General features: G+C 29.1%; 1 protein-coding gene, 1 long non-coding RNA gene and 1 pseudogene across 2 annotated transcripts; 1 reads left to right on the forward strand and 2 right to left on the reverse strand.

Moving 5' to 3' along the window:
* Positions 1-4,172: 4,172 nt before the first annotated feature.
* LOC107923801 (uncharacterized) lies at positions 4,173-5,326 on the reverse strand. The gene has a single exon (XM_016853955.2). The coding sequence runs from the start codon at positions 5,096-5,098 to the stop codon at positions 4,658-4,660; it is 441 nt and encodes a 146-aa protein (XP_016709444.1). The 5' UTR covers positions 5,099-5,326; the 3' UTR covers positions 4,173-4,657.
* A 1,253-nt stretch (positions 5,327-6,579) lies between these two features.
* Positions 6,580-7,673, forward strand: LOC107923737 (putative methyltransferase DDB_G0268948; annotated as a pseudogene).
* Positions 7,674-12,327: 4,654 nt separating this feature from the next.
* LOC121209680 (uncharacterized) lies at positions 12,328-13,139 on the reverse strand. Its single transcript, XR_005904768.1, has 2 exons — positions 12,882-13,139; positions 12,328-12,608 (listed from the first exon to the last, which is right to left on the reverse strand). It is a non-coding gene; the product is annotated as an uncharacterized lncRNA (long non-coding RNA).
* Between the last annotated feature and the right edge of the window lie 11,004 nt (positions 13,140-24,143).

A 24,143-nucleotide genomic window follows, 5' to 3' on the forward strand; every position in this document is an offset into this window, starting at 1 on the left:
CATTGGTAAGAACAGTTGATTTTTTTCTTCTTCTTTTTTATTTCACTGTGATGTTAAATTAATTTCATATATACATTTGTTTACTATTTGTTATGTAATATATTACTAACTTTATATGTTTTTGAGTAATTTAATCATCTCATCTCTTTATTTAAAAAAAAAGTTTTTTTTCTCTTGAAATGAATTTGACTAACATGTACCAAAATCAAATGATATGAAATATGATAATAAGGTAATTAATTTCCTTTGTATAACCCAAATGAAGTAGATCTTAATTCATAAATACATATAGATTTTGAATTTATATGATGGCATGATGGTTAAGGGTATTGGTGTGGCCTAAGTTTGAATCGCGTAGTCACGTTGGTTGTTTGAGTTTTACCCTATTATTGTAATTCATCAAAATAAAATATAAATAGATTTTTTTTTGTTTTTATAAATTTATAATTTAATTTGATGTCACGAATCAAATACAGGTCTGACCCTAGGAGTTATTTGAGAGTGCAGCCGCGTAGGGTTCAGGGTTGGAAGGGGTCAAAATTTTTCTTTTTCAACTTTTAACGTGAAAAAAAAAATTCAAACTAAAATAAATTAATTAAATGCCTAGAAAGCCTAGTGCTTTCAATTTTTTATCATAAATGCTTCATCTCTTAAGACCCAAAAATTTTTCAACTTTTATTGTATTGCATTTTATATATATTTTTTAAAAGGGGCACAATTTATTGTTTCGCTTAGGGCTCCAAAAATATCAAGAACGAGCCTGAAAAAATAATACTATTAAAAATATAATAATACTAAATTTATAAATTAAAGAAGAGAATATATATAAATAAAAATATAATTATATAGCTTCTCATCAATAACTCACTCTTTTTTAAACTATAATTATTTATAAAAACTAAAATTTGTACATAAATATTGAATTCACCCGTGGGTGTCTAAAAATTAATTATTATGAAATGTTATATATAAATATCTAAATAATTTTGTTCCCATGTGTTTATCTTAATAAACTAGGATTTAAGTTTTCATCTCCTAATTAAGACCTTAACAATATGAATTTAATCTTTTAATTTTCAGAAATAAAATAATAATAATTCCTCAATTTTAATTGGTCAAAAATTGAAATTTATTATGAAAACTGAGAATTTAGTTTAATATGATAAAAACTATCTTATTAAACTTTTTCGATAAATTATTAATCTATAAATTATCGGTTAAGAAATTTATATGCGTTAAATAAATAAAAAGTAATAATTTAACAATCTATATGTAATAAATTAATAAAAAAATAGCAGATGAAGTTTATGTGTTTATCACCAATTGCACTGACTTTTCAATTTTAGTAAAATATAACTTTTAACTTTTTAATTTTTATAAAATAGGAGATGAATTTCAAATAGCACCCAATTGAAACAATAGAATGAATTTTATAAATAAAAATAAGTATGTCATACCATCTACTCTAAGTCTTTTATATTTCGTAAAATATAAATGAATATTATTATTGTAATATTCTATATTATTTGTTAAGCCTGCTACTATGTTAGTGTCACTCATCAATTAGGTCTCAATTCAGTTAGAAATATTATAAAAATATCATTTCGTAATTAAAACAAGTTATGTTATTTGACGATACTTTAGTCTTTTTATTTTTTTTAAAAATTAATAAAAACATACATATGGTAGGATTTGAACCTATATCAATTGCATCAATAAAACATTTATTTGTCATTAAACTAAAGCTTTATTTTAATATTTCTATACATTTTAATTTTATTATGCACACTTAGAGGCGAAGTCAAAAATTTTTTTGGGGGCGAGAATTAAATTGTAAATATATACAATAGTTAAAATATAATTTCACCATTTTAATGCTCTATATAATTATAATTTTTAAAGGATCAAATTAAATTTTTATCATTTTTTGGGGACAATTTAATTTGAAATTTTATAAATTATAAAGAGGCTTAAATGAAATATTTTCTATTTTAAGGGGATTGAGGCCCTACCAGCCCTTGACTTCGCTACTATGCACACTTTATTACATCTATTGTATATTTCATGTGGTATTAATTAATTTAATTACTTATTACATATTATTTTTAAATACACTTTTATGTTCTAGATAGTGATTTTCATATGCATACACGTTAATTTCTAATAACTTTTATCTATTTTTTATACATAATCAACTAAGTTTATTAATAAAAACATATTAAGTGAACTAATAAAAATTATTTTGAAAAGGAAAAAGAAAAAGGCATTTTTGTGGAAATTTTAATCTTCCATTGGTTTCATAAAATAGAGGTCATTTTTTTTTATTTTTTTGAAAAATAAAAAATATAGAAGAAAATATATTTGGTTGAAATTTTTAAAAATAAAAATATATAAAAATTAAACACTAAAAATATTTTATAGAACTGATAAAAACAAAAAGTTTTAATTTTAAATGAAATCAGCCATTGTTTAAATTCACGGAAATGCATATTTTGTTAATAATTTTTCTTATATTAAATCTATAATACCTGTTTTGAATTTATATAAATACAAAAAAAATTATTTTTTCTATTTCTATTATTGAAAAATAAATATCGAACATATTTTCATGTTTAAAAATAAATTTTTATTTACTAAATATATTTTTTAATTTAAAATATTAAAAATATTTCCAAAAAGATGCCTCTTCCCCTAAATATTTTATACTTGCTTCCCAAAAAGAAAAAAAAAAATGTAATGTGATCAATTACTTGCCCATAAAAAATTGAGTTAGTTCTATCAATTCTCTTATACCTTTTATTAAGGGTATTGAACAAAATATATCTATGTAATCACGATTATATGACTAATCATATATTAAATATTATTTTATTTAATAAAACTTTTTAAGGATTCCCTTTTTGAAAATGAATTTAGTAAGTTGAAATTTTGTAAAAATGAATAAAAATATTTATACAAAAGGAATGTTGTAAATCTTTCGAAACAAGCTATGCATATCAAAAAATTGTATTTTTAAAAATTTGATAAGAAAGTCGATTGAGTCGTAGTTCGATTGGCATCGGCATTGTTACCCTGTGCAGGACATAGGTTTAAGTGCACTGAATCGCATTATCCTCCTATTTAAAGGTTGAGGAGAGGCTATAAATAGTTCTAAGTATTGTATGAAAAAAACAGATATGATAAAAAAACTATAATGAGATTAATGTTAAAAAAAATTGATAATAAAATAATTTATAGAGCACAATTTTATTGATAATAAAAATGAATTGACTTGGAGAGATATTTTTTTCAACTAAAAAGTTATTAGCTTATAGGTAGACCTTTCTACCTCATAAGTTATATTTTCATTGATCATATAATCTTGTATAAGATTGCTTTTATAGAAATTTCAAAAATAAATTATATAATAAATATATTTATTATAAATTCACATAAAAATCATTTGAAGTTTTAATTACATTATATTTATTATGATAAAACTTTTATTTATTCGTCATAATCATAAAAAATATAAGGTAATTTGTATATATGAGGTTATTTTTATAATTTTATAATTGAATCGATGATTTGTTGAGTAAATACTTAAAATTAATACGTAACATCTTAATTTTGGGCCTAGTAGGAACAGTGGTTTCGGGATCATAAATCCGACGATGAAAATTTTATTTTTTATTATATTTTTATGGTCTACGATTTCACGAAATAATTTGATGAAAATTTCGTTCGAAAATTTTGACATTCGGACACTTAATTTAGTTAAAAGAACTAAATCGTAAAAAGTGTAAAAGTTGAGTTCTACATACTAGAGGTGTTCAATTGTTATGAAATTTTAAATTGAGAGTCATTAAATAGTAATTAGACCATTGGTTAATTGCTGGACAAAAATAAACATGAAATGAGTGTAATAAAATATTTTTAAGTTAGGGGTGTTACATAATATAAATAAATAAATAAAACTTGTCTCAAACACTGTGAAGCAGGAAAGAAAATTGAACGTCAAATGAAGTCAGAGAGCATCCAAAATCATTAGACGTTTTCCTATCACAAAAAACATTAGGCAACGGACCAAAACCATAAAAGAAAATCAGCCACAAACCTGAAAATCCAAGCTCGTGCATTGGATCGAGCCATGGGGCTAGAAGTAGAATGGTATAAGAGGAACCCCAAGAGCACATGCACAGGACCAAAACAAGCAAGAGAAACCAAGTCAAACCCTATTCTAGAACTGCTCTAGGAGACGGAGAAAGGCCAACAAGTTAAAAGCCATATAGAGACAACAAAAAAGGTCTCGATCTCCTTCAAGAAACAACAAAGAGAAAGTTTGACCTAGCAAGGGACAACCCTCTAAAACACCGATTATCAAAGATGGTATTAGCTAATAAAATGACAAGATTAAACTTCTTCTTCTTAGGTCTAATGTGCATTTTCATTCCAACATCAAGTTATGATTGTATAAACAAAAGACGGCTAATTAGCTCTATATTGAATTGAATTGAAGCAACAATTTGGATCTTAAAAGCCTCGGTATAATTTATCTACAATCATGAAACAAAGAAAAAAAATACTCTTTCCAGGTGAAAATTTATCATCAATTGATTTGAGAGACCCAACCTTTTTGGAATTAAATTTAGCAAATGGTTCACCAAATATTTTTACATCACGCTGCGATGGATGAGGCCAAGGCCTTTTCATTCTTATCATTGTTTTCTTTTTCTTGGCTGACACCATCATCTTCATTCTCGAGAGATCTCACATTCACATCCACAATCTTTACATCTCCGATATCGTTAATGTCTTTAGCTGCATCGCCGTCGCCGACGCTAGCAACTTTCGCGGTGTTATTACCATACAAGCAACTAAATACCATCCTGAACCCGAATGCCCTCGACATCAACCTGTACACTGCGGTTAGGATCCAAAATACCCAAGGCGTGCTAATGAAGATAAAACCAAGGACAGGGAGCAATTTTGAGGATTGAAATTCGGGGACGAAAATATAACACAAAAGGCAACCGCCTCCGGCGAGGACGCATATGAACAAGATGCAAGAGATGGCCCATATGTAAGTGCAGCTAGCAACTTGATCTGGTTCAGACATTTGGGAAATGTACAAAGAAAGGAATTATTATTATGATTATTACAAACAAATATGAGTATCTTCCCGTCGTGATGATGAACCATGCTTTAGACTAATGGGATCGAAAGGACCCATTAGAGATGGGATTTTGCCTAGGTTGTTATGTTGTTGTTGCAGGCTGGATGAACTATGGTGGGATTCTCCGAAGTTAGGCATGTTCAAAAGTTTGTTTACGTAAAACATGGTTCATTTTTGTCAATTTTACAATGTGGGAATGAGGATTAAGAGAGAGAATGACAACGTGTTCCGTTTATATTTTTGTTACATGGTTGATGCTCACCTTTTAAGACCATACATATTTAAAATTATTAAATTCAACATTAGGTTTCCCAAGCTTGACCGTCAATGCAAATCCAAATCAAGTCGAACATGAGTTGATGAAAGATAATATATATATATTAAAAAATTAATAATAAAAACATTTTGTAATTATATTTTAAACTATCATAAAATATTTGAGATAAATATTAAATTTATACATGAATTTTGATACGATTTGTAATGTTACACATTAACCTTAATTTGATGTATTTATATATTAAAATTTGATTTTAATTCAATTTTCATATTTTACTGATCCTATATCTATATAGCATAGTTTTCTATAAAATCAAGAATAAATTATTGCCATAACATTTTATTAGATTAAAAAAATAAAAAAATTAAATTAATTTATTTTCACTTAGGTTAAAAAATAAATATGCTTGAAGAAAAGGTATTTTATTTTCCTAAAAAAACCGTTTTTCCTTTTTAAATTAGGTGAAAATAATTGTCTCGTTTTCGTATGAGTAAAACTCCAACAATTAAAAAACGCCTATGTAACTCCAACAAATTAAAAAACGCCTATGTAACTCCAACAAATTACACGTATTATACAATACCCCATTAATAGTCTATATATTACTTTCCCCAGACTCAACTGCTGTTTGAATTTTTCTGTTTGACAAGCAAAATTAGAGTTGTTTATAAATGTGTAATTATCTTTTTCCGCCTCCAATTTTATAAAAAAAATTATCTATTTAAGTTTTCTTATTTTTTAGTCTTCAAATTTATATTTTTTAAATCACTTTAAATTAGATGAAAAAATTAACGTTTAATTTTATCGAGAGACATATATGTGTATGATATGTTAACATTTAATTATTTTTTAAAAATTTTAAAATATTAGAAAATATTTTTAAATAATTTTAATGATTTTTAATTTTTTAAAATAATTATATTTTTGGAATTTATTAAGCAATTCATGTATATTTCATGTCAGGAAAATTAAAAAGCTTTAATTTTTTTATTTATTTTAAAATGATTTGATAAAAAAATAAATTCAAGAAAAAAATATTAAATAAAAGATTAAAATAATTTTTATAGATAGTTGAATTCAAATAAGTATTCATAAATAAAGTTGAATTCCAATAAACAAAGTTATCATTTCATGCCTAACGCCATCAAGGCCAAGATAGCAAATCCCAAATCAGCAGATAGGGAAAAGATGGCAGGATTGTTCGACCAGCAAGCAGATATTTACTTAGACGCAAGGCCAACGTATCCCCTCCAGTGGTATTCTATGCTCGCCGCTCGCACTCTCCACCGCTCTCTGGCTTGGGATGTGGGCACAGGCAATGGTCAAGCTGCTATTGGTGTCAGTACTATTTCCTAAGTTTGACACTGTTTAACCTAATAAATTATCAACATATCCTTTGCTATATAATATATCCAAATTACTTTACTGGGTAAAAGAAACCTAATAGGTTATGTTTTTATGTTTAATTTTCCAGGTTGCTGAGCATTACGAGCAGGTGATCGGCACTGATGTGAGTGAAGCCCAATTACAACACGCAATACCGCACCCAAAGGTAAAGTGTCTCTACACTCCGTTGTCAATCTCCGACGAGGAATTGCTATCTTCAATCGGAGGTGAAAACTCAGTCGATTTAATCACGGTGGCTCAAGCAGTCCACTGGTTCGATCTACCAAAGTTCTACTCTCTGGTAACCAGACTTCTACGGAAGCCCGGCGGTATCGTCGCCGTCTGGTGCTACAACAACTTCGCCGTTAACCCAACATTTGATCCCGTAATGAAGCGGTTCCACGACACCACGCTTCCTGATTGGAACCCCAACATTCAGTACGTTTTTGATGGGTATAAAACACTGCTTTTCCATTTGAAAGTGTTGGTTTGGGATCTGAAGGGCAGCCATTGGCGTTGGGGGATCTGAAGGGCAGCCATTGGCGTTGGACATACCTAAGAAACTGTCGTTCGAGGGATTTTTGAGAATGTTGAGATCTTGGCCGGCGGTTGTTACAGCGAAAAATCAGGGCGTTGATTTGTTGTCTGAAAATGTTGTGAAAGAATTGGAGACTGCATGGGGTAGGTCTAATTTGGTTAGATCAGTTGCTTACAAGGCTTTTATGCTCGCAGGGAAAGTCAAACTATGATTTTCTTTGGGAATTAAGATTGTAGCTTAAGCTGTTTACTGATAAATAGTTTACTTATGTCTTAAAATAGATAGTTTATGATATATTAGTAAGAATTAAATAAATAAAATAATAATATTTATGAAAAAAGGGTTTTTGAATTAAGGAAAATTATTTCATTAGTTGAAAAAAATATTTTCATAAAATGATAATTAGCTAAACTTTAATTAGGCACCAAAATGATAATTTAGACTTAAATCTTAATTATAGGTAGAATTGTTAATTGAGTCTTAATTTGATTGGCATCAGTATTGTTGTTAGTGCAGGAATAAAGGGGATTGAGTGCGTTGAAACGCATTAACTTCCTATTTAAGAGGGTTGGAGAGAGGCTAAGGATAATTGTAGACATTGTATAAAAAAAACAAATGATAAGAACCTATAACGACATTAATATTAAAAAATATATAATTTGATAAATTTTTAAATTCTTTTAATTCAATTTTTGAATTAAACTATTGCTTTAATCAAATCTTTCAATTAATTTATGGTTAGTCAATTTAAATATATTATTGTTTTATTTTTATTTTTATTTTTAAAATACACACGAATTAAAACATATATATTATGATTAATCGGTCGGTCATTAAATCTATTCGATTGAATATAGATTAATGATTAATCTGATTCAAAATTAAATAATTAACCACATTATTTGTTTAACCAATATTATTAATAATAAAATATTATAGGCTCAATAATCAAATAGGGTCCAATATATCATGTAACTCAAAATATAAAAATTAAAGAATACGTTTAAAATCAAAATAGATTTATATATTTTTAAACTAAAAATAAATGAAAAGTAAAAAAATTAAAAGAGAGAAGTCCTACTTCTTTCCATCGCCAAACTCAAGACAAAGTTTAGGTGGGCACCGCTTGACAATAGAACATCTTCTATTTTTCTTGACTTTTTTTGAATTTTTTCTTCATTTTCAAACTTTTTTTTTCATTTCATCACTCAAGTCTCTAACTTTATTATTTTTAATTCAATGTTTGTTACAATGATTTTAAATTAATGTTTTTGTGTAAATTGTTTTTTTTAATCAAAAGCAAAGAAAAATAACATTGCAGTGGTATTTTTACATGTTTTAAACTTATTTGAACAAAGTAAAAATAAACATGTAAAAATTTCAGTTAATTCGATTAATCGCCCGAATTAACCGAAATCATTTCGATCGGTTAAAAGATTTTGAAAAAAATTCGGTTCAGTTAACGATTAAGACTTTTATGGTTTCGGTTAATGGTAATTCGGTTCAGGTATTAATCTATCCAACTGTTTGAACACCCCTACCCATTGATGAGTAGAATAGCATATTTTAAATCCAAGTAGACTCGACTATCAATGTCAGAAATTGAAGAAAAAGTCTATTTGGATTTTGAATCGTAGGTTTGTGACGTTTAAAGTTGTTTCATAAACAAAAAATTGAGCTGTAGAAGAGAATGGAATGAGAGCTTTTAATTGGTGCAAGCAATATGAATAAAGAATGTCATACAACAATGATTTTAACAACTTAGTGACTTATGTAATAGGCCCATTTCGCCCGGGCCTACACCAAAACCAAAACAAAAAACAAAACAAAAAAATAACAATAAATTAAATGTCCACTGTCCAATTTACACAGCCCAAAATCATAACCCGAGCCCAACTACATAATACCCAACTAAACCCAAAACCTAAAACCTAGCCCAACAAATACATGGCCCAACTGGCCCGAAAATTAAAAACTAAAAAAACCTAGGGTTTCTTTAGGCGTGCCGCAGCCTCCAGCCTACAGCATCACCTCCGTACTCCCTCCACGTCACCCCCACGAGCGTTCTCCTCCGTACAAGAGAACCTACGAGAAGAAAAGAATAATAGAAAGCAATAGCAGTAGAGAAAAAGGAAAAAACAAAAAAAAATTGTAATTATACGGCTAAAAAGCCACACACGAATCTTGTATTTTTTACGCATACAGATCAATAAAATAAAATAAAATAAAAACAATATTTGTTAAAGGTGTAATGACCTGAAATTCATGGGCACCGGAAAAGTGAGTTATAGGGCCTCCGTCTTAGTGAAATAAGTTCGAAAATAATTATTAAAAATATTTATGAGCCTAGTGGTGTGTCTAATTAGGATCTAATTAAGTGAATTTAGCTTAATTTAGAGTAAGTAATAAAAAAGATTAAATTGAATAAAGGATAAAAGTTTAATTATAAAGCAATAGAAAATAAAAAGGATTAAAATGACAATTAAGCCATTGACTACAAATGAGGTGGCATATTGGTGAAATAAAATCAAAGATTTTTTTTAGGTTTTATATATTATAATGATTATTTGAAAAGTGTATTGATTGAAAATAAATAAATTGTGACAAATGTATGGTGTTGATGGTATACACTTGTGTGAAAATTAATTTGTATATGAATTAAGATAATAGATATTTGAATTGAATGAGTATTGAAAAATTTTGTGTAAATGAAATTGAAATTAGAAAAAGTAAAATAATACCCTATTAACTTGTCGGACTAGATTCGATACAAATGGCATGCCGTTGGATTTGTGATGTGATGAAGAGATTGTAGTTCGGCCGAGAGGATGTTTCTGTTATTATATATTTCGGTTTATCCGAATAGGCATTTAATGCCTTATTGGTGTGTTTGGGAGGATATATTATACCGGTGTGTTATGGAGGATTTATAATATTCCGGGTGTGTTTGGGTTGGATATTCTGGTGTGTTTGGATGGAATCCGCGTATCTGTCATAGTCCGAGCTTTGTTAATAGGGTAAATAATTGAAATGAAATTTTGAAAATGAGATTATTTGTTTTAGCACTATTGAAAAGTACGAGAAAGAATGTATGAACTAAATTATGAATTGAGTTAGTATGAAAAAAATGAATTATGAATTTAAGATTTATGAAGTAAAATTATTGTATATAAAAGTAGTTTAAATAATTATAAAATTTATGGTTGATGTTTGTAATTTATTAATGTCAAATAGTCTTGATTTATAGTAATACCACTGAGTATATCCATACTCAGCGTACGGTTGTTTCCGTGCGCAGGTTAGTAAAAGTCAAGTGTCCTGACTCAGCATCCAGAACAATCCCGACTCCAACACAAACTTGGTGATGTATATTTTTCTTTTGGGTAAAGGTGGCATGTACATAGGTGTTATTTAGTCACTTGAATATGTATATTGTTTTGAGTAGTGAAGGATGAATTATAAGATTTAGATGGTTAAATGAAATGGTAAGGAAAGTACATGATATTTTGATACATGAACATTAAGTTGTTAAATGAATGAAGTTTATAATCAATTTTGAATGATGCTATGATAGTTATTAAGTTAAAATTATGTTAATGATATAAATACTAGTTATATGAATGTGAAATATTGGTGTTGGTTGTTTTGGTTTGAATTTGGAGGAGGTTTAGGTAAAAATAAGCAGAAATACTGCCGAAATTTTTATAAAAAAAAATTGGAATACTCGAACAAGTCCCGTTCTACTTTTAATACGTGTTTGAACTTCGAGAGTTCAAGATAGGGACTTAATTATTATATTATACTATGAAAGTTATATTAATTGTAAATTATTCGTAAGTTGTCTGATATATCCGGTAATACATCATAACCTCGTTCCGGTAACGGTTTGGGGTTAGGGGGTGTTACAAAAGGTGATTTCCATTTTCCCCTATTCGTTTTTTTATTTTATTTTCATTTTCTTTTACTTTGATATGGATCTAAAGGAGGGAGATAGGAAAGATTTACCTTAGCGATCGGAGCCCGTCTTCTTTGCTGCAATCGAAGTAAAGATGGGAATTCGAAGCCAAAGCAGATCGCCCTCGGGGTTTTGGCCTCACATCGCTCCTCTGCGAGTCGCCAACCACCGTTTACAGTGGTGTAAGTGCGTCCGAATGCAGGGACTATGGGATCGACCGAATATAAGAATTAGGTTTTTTTTTATTCTTTCCCTCATTTCATGAATATTTTAGGGTTTTGTTTTGATCATAAAAGAGGTGAAACAGTATCGTTTGAAGCATCCGGAAATTCTAAAACGGTGTCACACAGGTGATATAACCCGAGAACCCAACCCAGACGCAGTCAGATCCACACGTTTTGGTCTTTGAGCATTATTTGCGTGATGAGTCCCTCCCCTCCTGCATTGATCCTTAATTGGGCCTCGATTCTGTTTTATTTATTTTTATATTCTCCCTGGAATTTGTGCATTGTTTCAATTTAGTCCTTGTTTAAATGGCATGTTTCGAAGTTTGAGATATTTGTATTTTAGATCCCTAATCATTGGTACATGTTTCATTTTAATCTAATTTTTGGTTTTAGAAATTTTATTTGTTTATAGATGGTCCTCTTAACCTTATTTTTATTTCAATCAAGTTTTTTTAGTTTATATTTTTACTCGTTTCTATTTAGGATTTTATTATTTGTTTTTTAAAATTATCTTAACATATTTTTTTAAAATATTGCTTTAATTTGTTATATCTTTCATTTGTATAATTGTTTCTTAAATTGTTCTATTATGTTTTTTTATATATCTTTGCTTTAAAAATCCATTTGATATTGATTTAAAATAATTTTATACATTGTTATTATATTGATGGTGTATTTTTTGTATATATTTTCTTTTAAATTTATTTATGTTTATATATTGTAATAGGCCAATTATGTCCTAGCCCTATTCACAATAAAAATAATAAATTAACAAAGAAAACCAAATTATAAAGTCCAAATTTTTTAACAGTCCATTAATTGTCCAATTACATAACAAAACCCAAAACTAACCAGCCCAATTACAAATCCCTAACCCAAAACCTTGATGGCCCAATAGGCCCAATGCCTAAACCAAATTTCAGCCAAGACTAACCCTAGCCCAAAAACCAAAAAACCAAGGCAGAAACCCTAGCCTTTGCTTAGCGCCGCAGCCACCAGCAGCTACTGTACGGCCACCACGCGCGCCTCCGTACGCCTCACGCTAGGTGCCAACACACGCTCTGTACCTGCAAAAAAAACAAGCAAACAGCAGCAATAATAGCCAATATGAAAGCAAAAAGAAAAATTGTATTTTTATTTGAACATTCGGCTATAAAGCCATGGGGGAATCGATTGTAATTTTTTTACAGAGATACACGCATACTGAAATACAAAGAAAAAGAGCATTTTCGGAAGATTTTTTGAAAGAGGTGATTGTTTTGAATCTAACATCTCATTCGTTTTTTGCTTTTTTCATGATTTATGTTCATTTAAAAGGGAGTAAAAAAAGGGGGATTTACCTTCATATTGGCTCATTCGAATCTTCGCTCACTTCGTCGTAATCGAAGTTTAGGCGAGGGCTTTGAAGCTTTTGAGCAAAACCTTGGATTCGCGGTTGGACGGAGCCGGATTAGGCTTTCGCGTGATAACCGGCAGCTAAACATGGATGCCAAACGACAGTCCAAGGGTGCCTCTTAATTCGGCCGAATGAGAGGGGAAGGGAAGGGGCTTTAGGATTTGTTGGGTTCCTTTTCAAATGACTAATAGTTAACTTAGGGTTTTTTAATTTTGTTTTATGAAGCATATGAAACGACGTCGTTTTAAGCCAATCTCAGTGGCTACAAAACGGTGTCGTTTCAGGAGCCACAACCCGATGACCCGACCCCACACGGTCAAGATCCGCGTGTTTGGCCATTGAGGGATATTTACAATGTAGTCCATCCCTTTTTGCGCCGCATTTCAATCAGCTTATATTTGTGTTTCTTTGGTTTTTAAATTTTTCCCTATAATTTGCGCATGTTTGCAAATGGATCCGTGCCTTAACGCAGCGTTTTGGGGCTTGGATTATTTCCAGTTATAGTCCCTGTGTATTCGCATGCGTGGCGTGCTGGTCCTAATTCTAACATTAATGACTTGTTTATAAATTATCCTTTTTATTTTAATTCTATTCTAATTTAGTTTTCTATTTGTATAATTTACCATGTTAATATATTTAATATTTTTATATATGCTGGTCCGTTTTAATCATTTTATTGGTTTTTATTTGTACAATTGTTTTGAAGATTTTTTATTAAATTATTTTAATCTTTTGTACAATATTTTTTATTTCTATATATATATTTGTACATGCATAACTTTATTTTGTTTTATAAAATCATCATTTTAAAATTCTTTTTGCATTAAGCTATTTTAATACTTTTATATAACCTCTTGTTTAAATATTAATATATATATATTAATACATCTATTACTTTAATAGATTTTTTTATTTAAAATACTTCTTGCTTTATGATTCACTAAGTATTTTTCTTTATGTATATATGAAACTATTTTAAGAATTTCATATTTGTATTTATAAAATTATTATTTTGGAATGTTTCTTTATATTATATTATTTTTATGTTTTATATAGTATCTCATTTAAATGTTTTTATATAATGGTACGTATATAATTTATAGATTAACTTAATTTTATATATATATATTATTAACCTCATGCTATTTTTACAATAAATCTATTTATATATGCATGTTTTGTAAATCTATTATGTGTATTATATCTTATCATGTATTTTTATTATTCTTTCATATTATATATATTATTTAAGTTATCATGTACATTGTCAATTTTTAAATGAATTTGTGTTTAAAATATTTTGCATATAATTTGATTCAAACTTTTATTCTATAATATCTATTTCAATAATTATATATCCCTAGTTTTTATACAAATTTGTCAACTTATATATTATGTGTTTATTAATTCATCACTATTTTGGAAAATGTCTTATACCACATTAACTTCTAATTTCCATTTTGTTTTGTACATGTTTTGTTGATTGATTTATATGGTGCCATACATTGTCGTTGCATATTATTTATTCATTGTTTTGTATTGTTATATTAATTATTCTCCGTACATTATTGAAATTGGGTTATGTTTTTGGTTAGTTTTATTTAATTGTTTATTTTGTTAATTGATTAAATAAAGCTATATTACCCTCGCTCATCACGTATTGTATCTTATATGCGCATAGCATCCCATGATCATTGTTTTCCTTTTGATTTATGAAATATTGCTTTATAACTTCCAACTCTTTAAAACTAAGTATTTTGTTTTATTTCAAGTCGAATTAATGCGTTTTAAGCTAGTTTTATAATTATTCATTTAAAAATTCTTTAAAACGAAGGAAATGTTCGATGTTTGGCAATTCGGGGAATCGTACCCTACCATGCTGGGTTGCAATATCCCGTTTGTTCAAAATGATCGAATATCCCTTTGGAATTTCACTCATGTCTTTAAAAATTCTTTAAAACAAAGGGAATGTTTGATGTTTCGCAATTCGGGAAATCGTGCCCTATCGTGCTGGGTTGTAATTTCCCGTTTGTTCAAAATAATCAAATATCCATTTAGAATTTCACTCATGTTTTCTAAATTCTAAAACAAGGCAATGTTCAATGTCTAGAAATTCGATGGATCGTGCCCTACTGTACTGGGTTTCGGTTTTTTTCGTTGGACTAAATAATTGGGCATCCTTTTGTGATTTTCAACATATAAACTTTTGGAAGTCGAAATTTATCGTGTTTTCGAGAGTATAAAGGATTGTGTCCTATCGTGCTGGATGTGATGCTGTATTCCTCTGAAACAAGAGAATTTTGACGACCAACTTGGGCTATTCAAATGTTTATAAAAGGAACCACATTTCAAAAATATTTTTAAATCTCAGACATAAGGACAATATTTAATCAATTTGGTACCAATTTTGGGCGTAATGAGGGTGCTAATCCTTCCTCATACGTAACCGACTCCCGAATCTGTTTTCTCATATTTACGTAGGCCAAAATCGATTTAAATGGAATAAAATGCTTTATTAGGTGGTCCAATCACACCTAAATAAAAGATTGGTGGCGACTCCCATTTTCGTTTTCAAAGCCGATTCCCGTTTTTCTTCAAATCAAAAAATGGTTTCGACATATATATTCTTTTAAATCTATATATAACTTATCTCTTTTAAGTATTTTATTTATTTCAAACACTGTCTTGTATTATTATTCTTGTATATGTACTTTATTTATATCAAGTTTTTCACCTTATGTATATTATTAATTGTTGATTAATAAACCTTGTTGCAAATTATTTTGTAGGATTTTCATGTTATTTTATGTATATATTTCCTTTTGAATTTATTCATGTAGATACGTTTTCTTAAATTTATTTATATATAATTTATAGCTTTTAAAGATCCTATTTTACCATATATTTTGTTTTTTTTTCATCTATTATTGTTTTATATACATATTAACTCTATTAAGTTTTCATTTTATGTATGTTGTCAATAAATCAATATATTTCTAGTTTTAAATAATTTAGTATTTCAATTATTTTAAATGTCTTCTTACATAATATTTATTTTAAAACTTATCCATATGTTATTATACTTATTTCTATTGTATATTTTATTTTAAATTTTCTCCTGCATGGCCCATTGTTAGAATTTTTGCACATAATTTAGGTTAAAATTATATACATGTATTGGTTTCAAATTTCCTTTTCTTTATTTATTTTAAATTCATTTATTATCATTCAAAAATTTATTTTATATTTTATTAATTTGCTATGTAAATGTTATAAAATATATGTTGTATGTATTTGGTTTTGATTGTTAATATTGTTTGAAAATGATGTGTTGGGAAGTTATCATTATTGTATATTTCAAATTGTATGATCATATTGTTATCTTTGTCATTCAATAATGTAATGTTATATTCACGTATATTTATTTTGTGCTTGATACTATGCTTTCATCTCCAACGTATTTGGGCCGATTTTATTTGTTTCATGGTTTTTGTACCTCATGCGAACTAAGTAGATGCGTTTTGAACCGGCTTTATAATTGTTTATTTGAAAATTTCCCAAAACAAAGGCAATGTTTGATGTTTGGAAATTCGAGAAATCCTGCCCTAACGTGTTGGGTTTCGATTTTCCGTTTGTTCAAATAATCAAAAATCTTTAAAGTTTCGTCCGTATTTTCTAAACTTCGAGATAAAGCAATGTTATGTGTTTAAAAAACTAATGAATCGTGCCCTAACGTGCTGGGTTTCGGTTCTTCGTTGGACCAAATAACTGAATATCATTTTGTAATTTTCAATGGCTGAATTTTTAAAGATCAAGAGTCGATTTTTGTTTCGAGGGTTTAAAAGGTTATGTCTTAACGTACTGAATGTGATTTTTATTCCCTCGTAACAAAAATTTCAATTCGAGTTGTTCAAATGTTTTTCAAAATCTTTTCAAATTTAGACGTAAGGATATTATTTAATCAATTAGATACCAATTCTAGGCGTAACGAGGATGCTAATCCTTCCCCGTACGTAACCGACTCCCGAACCCATTTTCTTGAATTTCATAAGCCAAAATTAATATTTTAAAATGTTTTATTAGGTGACCCGATCACATTTAAACAAAAAGGATTGGTAGCGACTCCATATTTAGTTTTAAAGTTGATCCCCATTTTTCAAAATAAAAAAATGGTTTCGACAACTTAAATAAAAACTTTTGAATAATTCTGTGACTATTTTGTAACTTTTTGAAGTTGAGTGACCAAAATGTAAAGTTTAGTGACCTTAGTTGTAGTTTAACTTAATATTTTGTAGCAATTGAGATATTTATCTTTTGGGTAAAATATCAAAATAATCATTTTTGTTTACCTCAAGTTACATTCTAGTCACTTATGTTTGAAATGTTATGTTTTAGTCACTTGCATTATCATGTTTTAACATTTTAGTCACTAAGCTGTTAATTGTCGTTAACAGTGTAATAGTAAGCTGACTTGGCACATTAAATCATCATTTCAAATGAAAATTTTAGGTTAATTATACAATTACCCCCTATATTTTTTTATTTTGAGCTTTTCCGTTTGGTTCAGGATTTGAATCTGGTAATGGTTCTAGTCTCATAAGCCTTACAATTACGCTTGGTGGCTACCATTTAACGCCCTAAACCCATATTTATCACCAAAACAGGGCTACTGGGTATTATCAGACTTATAATGCGATCAATCAAATATTTCATGCATATTTCTCAATCAATACAAAAGCCACTAGTAAATGTTCATATTGTATCTAATACGAGCCCCCAAGGCCTAAAATCATCATTAAAATTAGTTCGGGATTAAACCGGGTACTCAAGAAATTTTTTGGAATATATATAAATTTTTCAAAGATACAGAGGTCACACGCCCGTGTGGCCAAGCCGTGTGGACATTCGATGTGAGGCACACGGCCGTGTCCCAGTTAGTGTCCATACCCGTGTAACTCACTGACTTGAGACACATAGCCAACCACACGCCCGTGTGCTAGGCCGTGTAAACAATGTAAAATTCAAAAATTAAGTGCAGGGCCACACGGCCAAGTCACACGCCCGTGTGTTAAGCCGTGTGCCACACACAGCTGAGACACATGCCGGTGTCATTGCCCATATGAAATTACCTCAGTATTCTGTTTCTATATTTTAAGATACAGGGGACACACGGCCAAACCACACGTCTGTGCGCATGGCTGTATGTCTCACACGGCTGAGACACATGCCTGTGTCTCTGCCCATGTGGAAAAAAATAGGCTATTTTCAAGCCTTATTTCTCACCCAAATTGATACCAACCTAAATTCAACCATATGCATATGACCATATTATAATAGGCATTCAAATCAATCCAAGAATTGACTTAAAACGTGTACCATTAATACATATAACATTGAATTTGTTAAATGCACATTCTTCATTTATCATTCATATTCATCTCATTTAAGCAAATATCGTTTTTAACATAGTATAAAATGTCAACAAGTATTTACAAAGATATACACTTACAAAAACTAGTGCTCTAGTGTTCATTAAGCAAAAGAACACTATCATTAAATTTACATTCTAGGCACATGCCAAAACACAAAAAGAAGAAACGTCACCAACTTTGAGGACAGGATTCCCACTGGATGCCGAATCCAATTCTACTATATATCTAACCTGTAACATGTAAATCAATTTATCATTAATAGGTTTCATTTATTAGTTAAACACAATCCAACCTCTCTTAATATGAATTCTAACTTAACCAAATAAGATTTTAATTCTCTCAAAGATTCAAGTAATTTCATCATGAAATCAAGTAATGATGTGGCACCCCGTGCCTAGCCGGATTAACCGATGATAATGAAAGTGAGCCCAGCTCTAGTTGGATTAACCAACAATATTTGCACCCAGTGCTAGTCGGATATACCGACGATAATGATTTTGAGCCCAGCTTTAGTTGGATAAACCAACAGTAATTGCGCCCAGTGCTAATCGGATTAACAAATGGTTATGTGCCCAGCACTAGTCAGACCAACTGACAAAGATTTGCAAGTCAAACATATCGACGATTATACAATTGTTTACTTCAACGTTCTTCCTCACTTATTTTCTTTATTATTATTCAATAACATAGATACATTTTATATCATGAGCAAATTTAAAATTACTTAATTTAAATGGTAACTAAAAGTAAAATCAAGTTCGAGTTTACGAACTTACCAAAACACGATGGATATCTACTCAGTGAGCTTCTCCTTTCCACGGTTGATGCTCGATCTATTCTTCTCTTGATCTATTTTTAACAATTTAGCTCAATTAATACTATTCTTGTTTCTACTAATATTAATCAAATTTATATTATAATATTTTCTCAAATCTAATTATTACTCGTCCATTTCATAACACAACATATTCCATGTACTTGATAGACTTAGCAAACAAGTCCCAATTTTTTCCAGCATACTAATAGTCCACTAAAAACAGCCCCTATAACTCACAAAATTAACAATTCAAGCTATGTTATTTTGACTTAATAACATTTTAGTCCCTAAAAATTCTTATCAATAAATCACCACTCAATACGACCAATTTAATCTACAAAATTTATACCCAAATCATCACCTCAAAACATTTAATATTCAACAAAATAATCCCCAAACCTTTGAGTTTCTCATCCATGGTAACTTTCCATAATTTCCATTTATTCTTAAAATTTCAACATGGGTAACCTAGCTCATAGCATTACATCATCAAAAACATAAATTTCATGCCAAGATATTAAACCTTACTTGCAATTTTATACATTCATTAACACCCATGGCTGAACATTCTTCTTCTTTTCTTCCTCTAATTTTTAGCAGCAAGGGAGACAAAGACTTTCACTCTCATGTCTACCTTCTTTTCCACTTACTCTCTCTTTGATCTCCTATTATTATTATTTATTCATTACCTTATTACCTTTTCTTTTATTTATTCACTTTTCTTTCATATATAATAGTTATCCTATTATAATTATTAATGATATCACCTATATGTATATGCATATTAGTCTCATACTCATGCACTAACTCTATTTGACTAACATAAGAAATGGACTATTTATTCAAATAGTCCTAGCAACTATTTCTTTTTTCATGGTTAGTATAGTCCTTAAAAATTTAGATTTATCAAATTAACATTTAATTAACTTCTAAAGTAATTTCCCAAAATATAATTTTTTTTAATCTCAACACGAAAAGACGGTGCCCCAGAAGTACGTTTTCAATCTCCCTCCCCCCAACTTTCGAGTCATTACAATCGTTGTTTATTGTTGTCATCCACCTCATCTTCGAATTGGTTTGCAAATAATATAGCGGCATTCGCATGGATCTCTCGGGGCTTAAGGCTTCTTTTGGCATCAATGACAGCTCTGCTATCTAGAGAGAGCCTTGGAGCTTCTTTGAAAAATTTCCATGGCAACCTTGTACTGTTAGATTTATAAAATAAATCTAAAATACAACTTAATAAACCAGGATCTGTCATGTCAAATCATCAATAATAAATCAAGAACAAAACTAGATGCGGAAGCGTACCTGAATCTATGGATTCCTTGAAACTTTCTAGATCTTGGGGATTTGATCTTCCAAATTAGCACACAAGAAATTCAGAGAATATCGGCTCTCTCTTTCCTAATGATTGTATATTAGAAAAGATATCTTGTGTATAATTTGGGGACCATAACCCTAATATTTATAACATTGGCATATTAATTCTAATCAAATTCTAATTAGCCCATCATTAATTAGAATTTGATTAGAACTCAATTATTAGAGTATCTACACATATTTGACTCATACTTTATTTAATAATTAAAGCCCAAATTTGGGCTAACCATCATAATAGTAAATAATAACATGTAATTACCTTATTATATATGTGATGTCCATATTTTCCAACAATCTCCCACTTGGACCCCATATATATACTAAATACTCTATAATTACATGTCATTATATAACCTTATGAGCTCAAAATTTTACTATCATATCCAAAAGGTATCCTGAGCAATCTTGTCCATTAATTATGTTAACATAGAACCAAGGTGACTTTCGTTACATATATCATAACTAAATCCATCCATGATAATGTATATTAATACAACCAAATGACATAGATCAAGTATGGATGTGTAGCATGGAAATTACATGCAATATGATCTAAACTTGTCTATTTCCAACTGGTCCTCCTTAGTGAGATCAAACCTTACCAAAATCAGAGTGTGAATAAACCAATTAAACTTTATTTCTGCAGAAAATAAACTTATTATCTTTAAACTGAAATAACTAAAAATGTCTTCATAACATAAAAGCATTTAAAAATACAAACTCCCACTAAAACCAAATATCCTTTAAATGACATTACACCCATATGAGCAATGTGCTCTTATAAAACCTTAGGTATAGTTCCTTAGTAAGTGGAACCGCAATCATGGAATTTGTCCTAATATGCTTTATAAGTACCTAACCACTCTGAACTTTTACATTAACAACTAGGAACTTAAAGTCTAAGTGTTTTAACTTTAATGTGCTCCTGTTGCTATTGGAATAAAAGACTACAATTTATTTTCACAATTTGCACCTTAGTGACAAAATCTTGTATCCATATTCCATCAAAATTAGAGTTTATATACCTGATGATCTCTAACTAATTAGATCTTTGATATGTGAGCCTGTAATCTTTTGTTCTCTAAAAATACCTTATAACCCTTTTGGATGCTATCCAATGGTCCAAACTAGGGTTGCTTAAAATATCTGCCTAACATCCCAATAATATACACAATATTCCAATATATACAAACCTGAATGTACATTAGATTTTCCATTGCTAAAATGTAAAAATCTTATGCATTTTTGTAATCTCAAAATCATTCTTAGGGCATTGATTGAGGCTATATTTATTATTGACAAGCAGTATGTCATTAACATATAAAACCAAATATAGAACCTTACTCCTACTAAACTTATGATATATACTATTATCAACAAAATTCATCACTAAATCGAATGAGATAATCATTTGGTAAATTTTGTAATATTATTGACGAGAAGTCTAGTTAAGCCCATAGATGAAGTTCTTTAATCTGCAAATCATTACCTTTGCATCATCAGACACAGTTTTTTAATTGCACCATATAAATGTATGATCAATGTTACCATTAAGAAACCATTAACTTAATATTCATCTGATGTAGCTTAATATCAAAATATTCCCCTAAAACCATTATAACCCTTTCCCTAGTGGACATTTTTAATAACATTCATTTTTGAGGTTGTTGAGTTTGTTCTTCTAGAACAATTACCTCATCTTGAATATGGAGTTGTTTAACATTATTTTATTGAGGTTCTAGATTCACTTCTTAATCAATGATAGGTATGAGAACCTAAACATCATCAAAAGTGATAGTAGGAACTGAGTTAAATTTCAATTCCTCCTTAAAAACAATGTCTCTAACCTTATTTCTCCCTCCAAACTCAACATCCTAAAAGAATGTTTCAATTCTCGTCTCAAAAATATTCCTAATTGTGGGATCATAAAATTCATAGCCCTTAGATCACTCAGTATTTCCTTGACCCTTATACTTTATAGGCATCAAAGAAGTTAGAAATGATGTCATTTTAACTTTATCATTTTTAGCAAAACGTTTCTCAATTTCATCAAGGAAACCTTGGCCTGAGTAATATTTTCAGATTCTATGCCCCTAAAGGCTTCTAAAGTATTGTACTTCATGATCATTAGACTCATGCAATTTGAACCGATCCCACCTCTCAAAATCCCTCTTAACATAAAGGGTGTTTTCCACAGCGAAAGGTACAGGTTGTTCTTCCCTTAGTGCAAGGTCTATGTCCATACAACCAAGCACTATAAGTAAGTGCCTTTTCCTTTCCTTAAAATTAGTCCCATCAAGCATGGGTATAAAATTTATATTAGCAGATATTGTGACAGTAGAATATGAGTTAACTGAATATAGAACAAAAAAAAAACTCACATCAGTATTCATAAGTAAACAATAAATTCAGGATAATGGCTAATCTCATCTCAAGATACCAAACACAATATTAATATCAAGTCTTTGGACAGTAATATTAACAGTAAGCGGTACTCTTGTTGTAGCAATCAAACATTGACAATAAACTATGTCAAGCAATGAATTAATCTTTGGACTAACTTATTGCTCACATAAAATACCTTATAATTGTCACACATTTATCATCACAGATGTCGTTGTAATTCTGCCAAATATCAACTTACCTTTGGGTCAATCAATAAACGCATGAATTACAAAAATATATAACCATCTTAATATTTCAAATAAACTAATCTATACAAAAATGGTCACTTTGGCGGCATTTTGTTTCAACTAATTTATTTAAAATATTAGACATCCTTAATTAAAAGCCAAAATCTGAATTTATTTATTACAAAATATTTACCTTAATTTTATCTTTCAATCAAATTAAAAGATAAACATATATATATTTATATAATTTTCCAAAACCACATACATTAAACCAATCAAAGCATTCATATATTATATATTTATATATATAAACAAAACATATATATGAATCAATTTCTATATGTACATTTATATATATTTTTAAATGTCATATAGGATTAAAATAATGATAATCATATGCCTTGCAAATATACAGGAACTGAATCGTAATATTTTCAAATAAAGCTTAAAAAGGTTAGTATCAAATAATATTACACAAATATTTTAAACTTTATAATTGAATCTATTAATTCAAAAATCACCCAATTTTTTTTTAATATGAATTCAAGATAATAAAAAACTTTAATATAAATCTTCAAAAAATAACATATATATTCGAAATATAAAACCCATGAAATTTTATCAATCAATTATTCAAATGAAGAACCTGAATCAATTCCTAATGATTCGATATGATGAGGCTCGGATGCCACTTGTTAGATTTATAAAATAAATCTAAAATACAACTTAATAAATCAGGATCTGTCATGTCAAATCATTAAGAATAAATCAAGAACAAAACTAGATGCGGAAGCGTACCTGAATCTATGGATTCCTTGAAACTTTCTGGATCTGAGGGATTTGATATTCCAAATTAGCACACAAGAAATTCAGAGAATATCTGCTCTCTCTTTCCTAGATGGGATATTAGAAAAGGTATCTTGTATATAATTTGGGGACCA

This window comes from Gossypium hirsutum, chromosome A11 (assembly GCF_007990345.1).
Source record: "Gossypium hirsutum isolate 1008001.06 chromosome A11, Gossypium_hirsutum_v2.1, whole genome shotgun sequence".
NCBI classification, from domain to species: domain Eukaryota; kingdom Viridiplantae; phylum Streptophyta; class Magnoliopsida; order Malvales; family Malvaceae; genus Gossypium; species Gossypium hirsutum.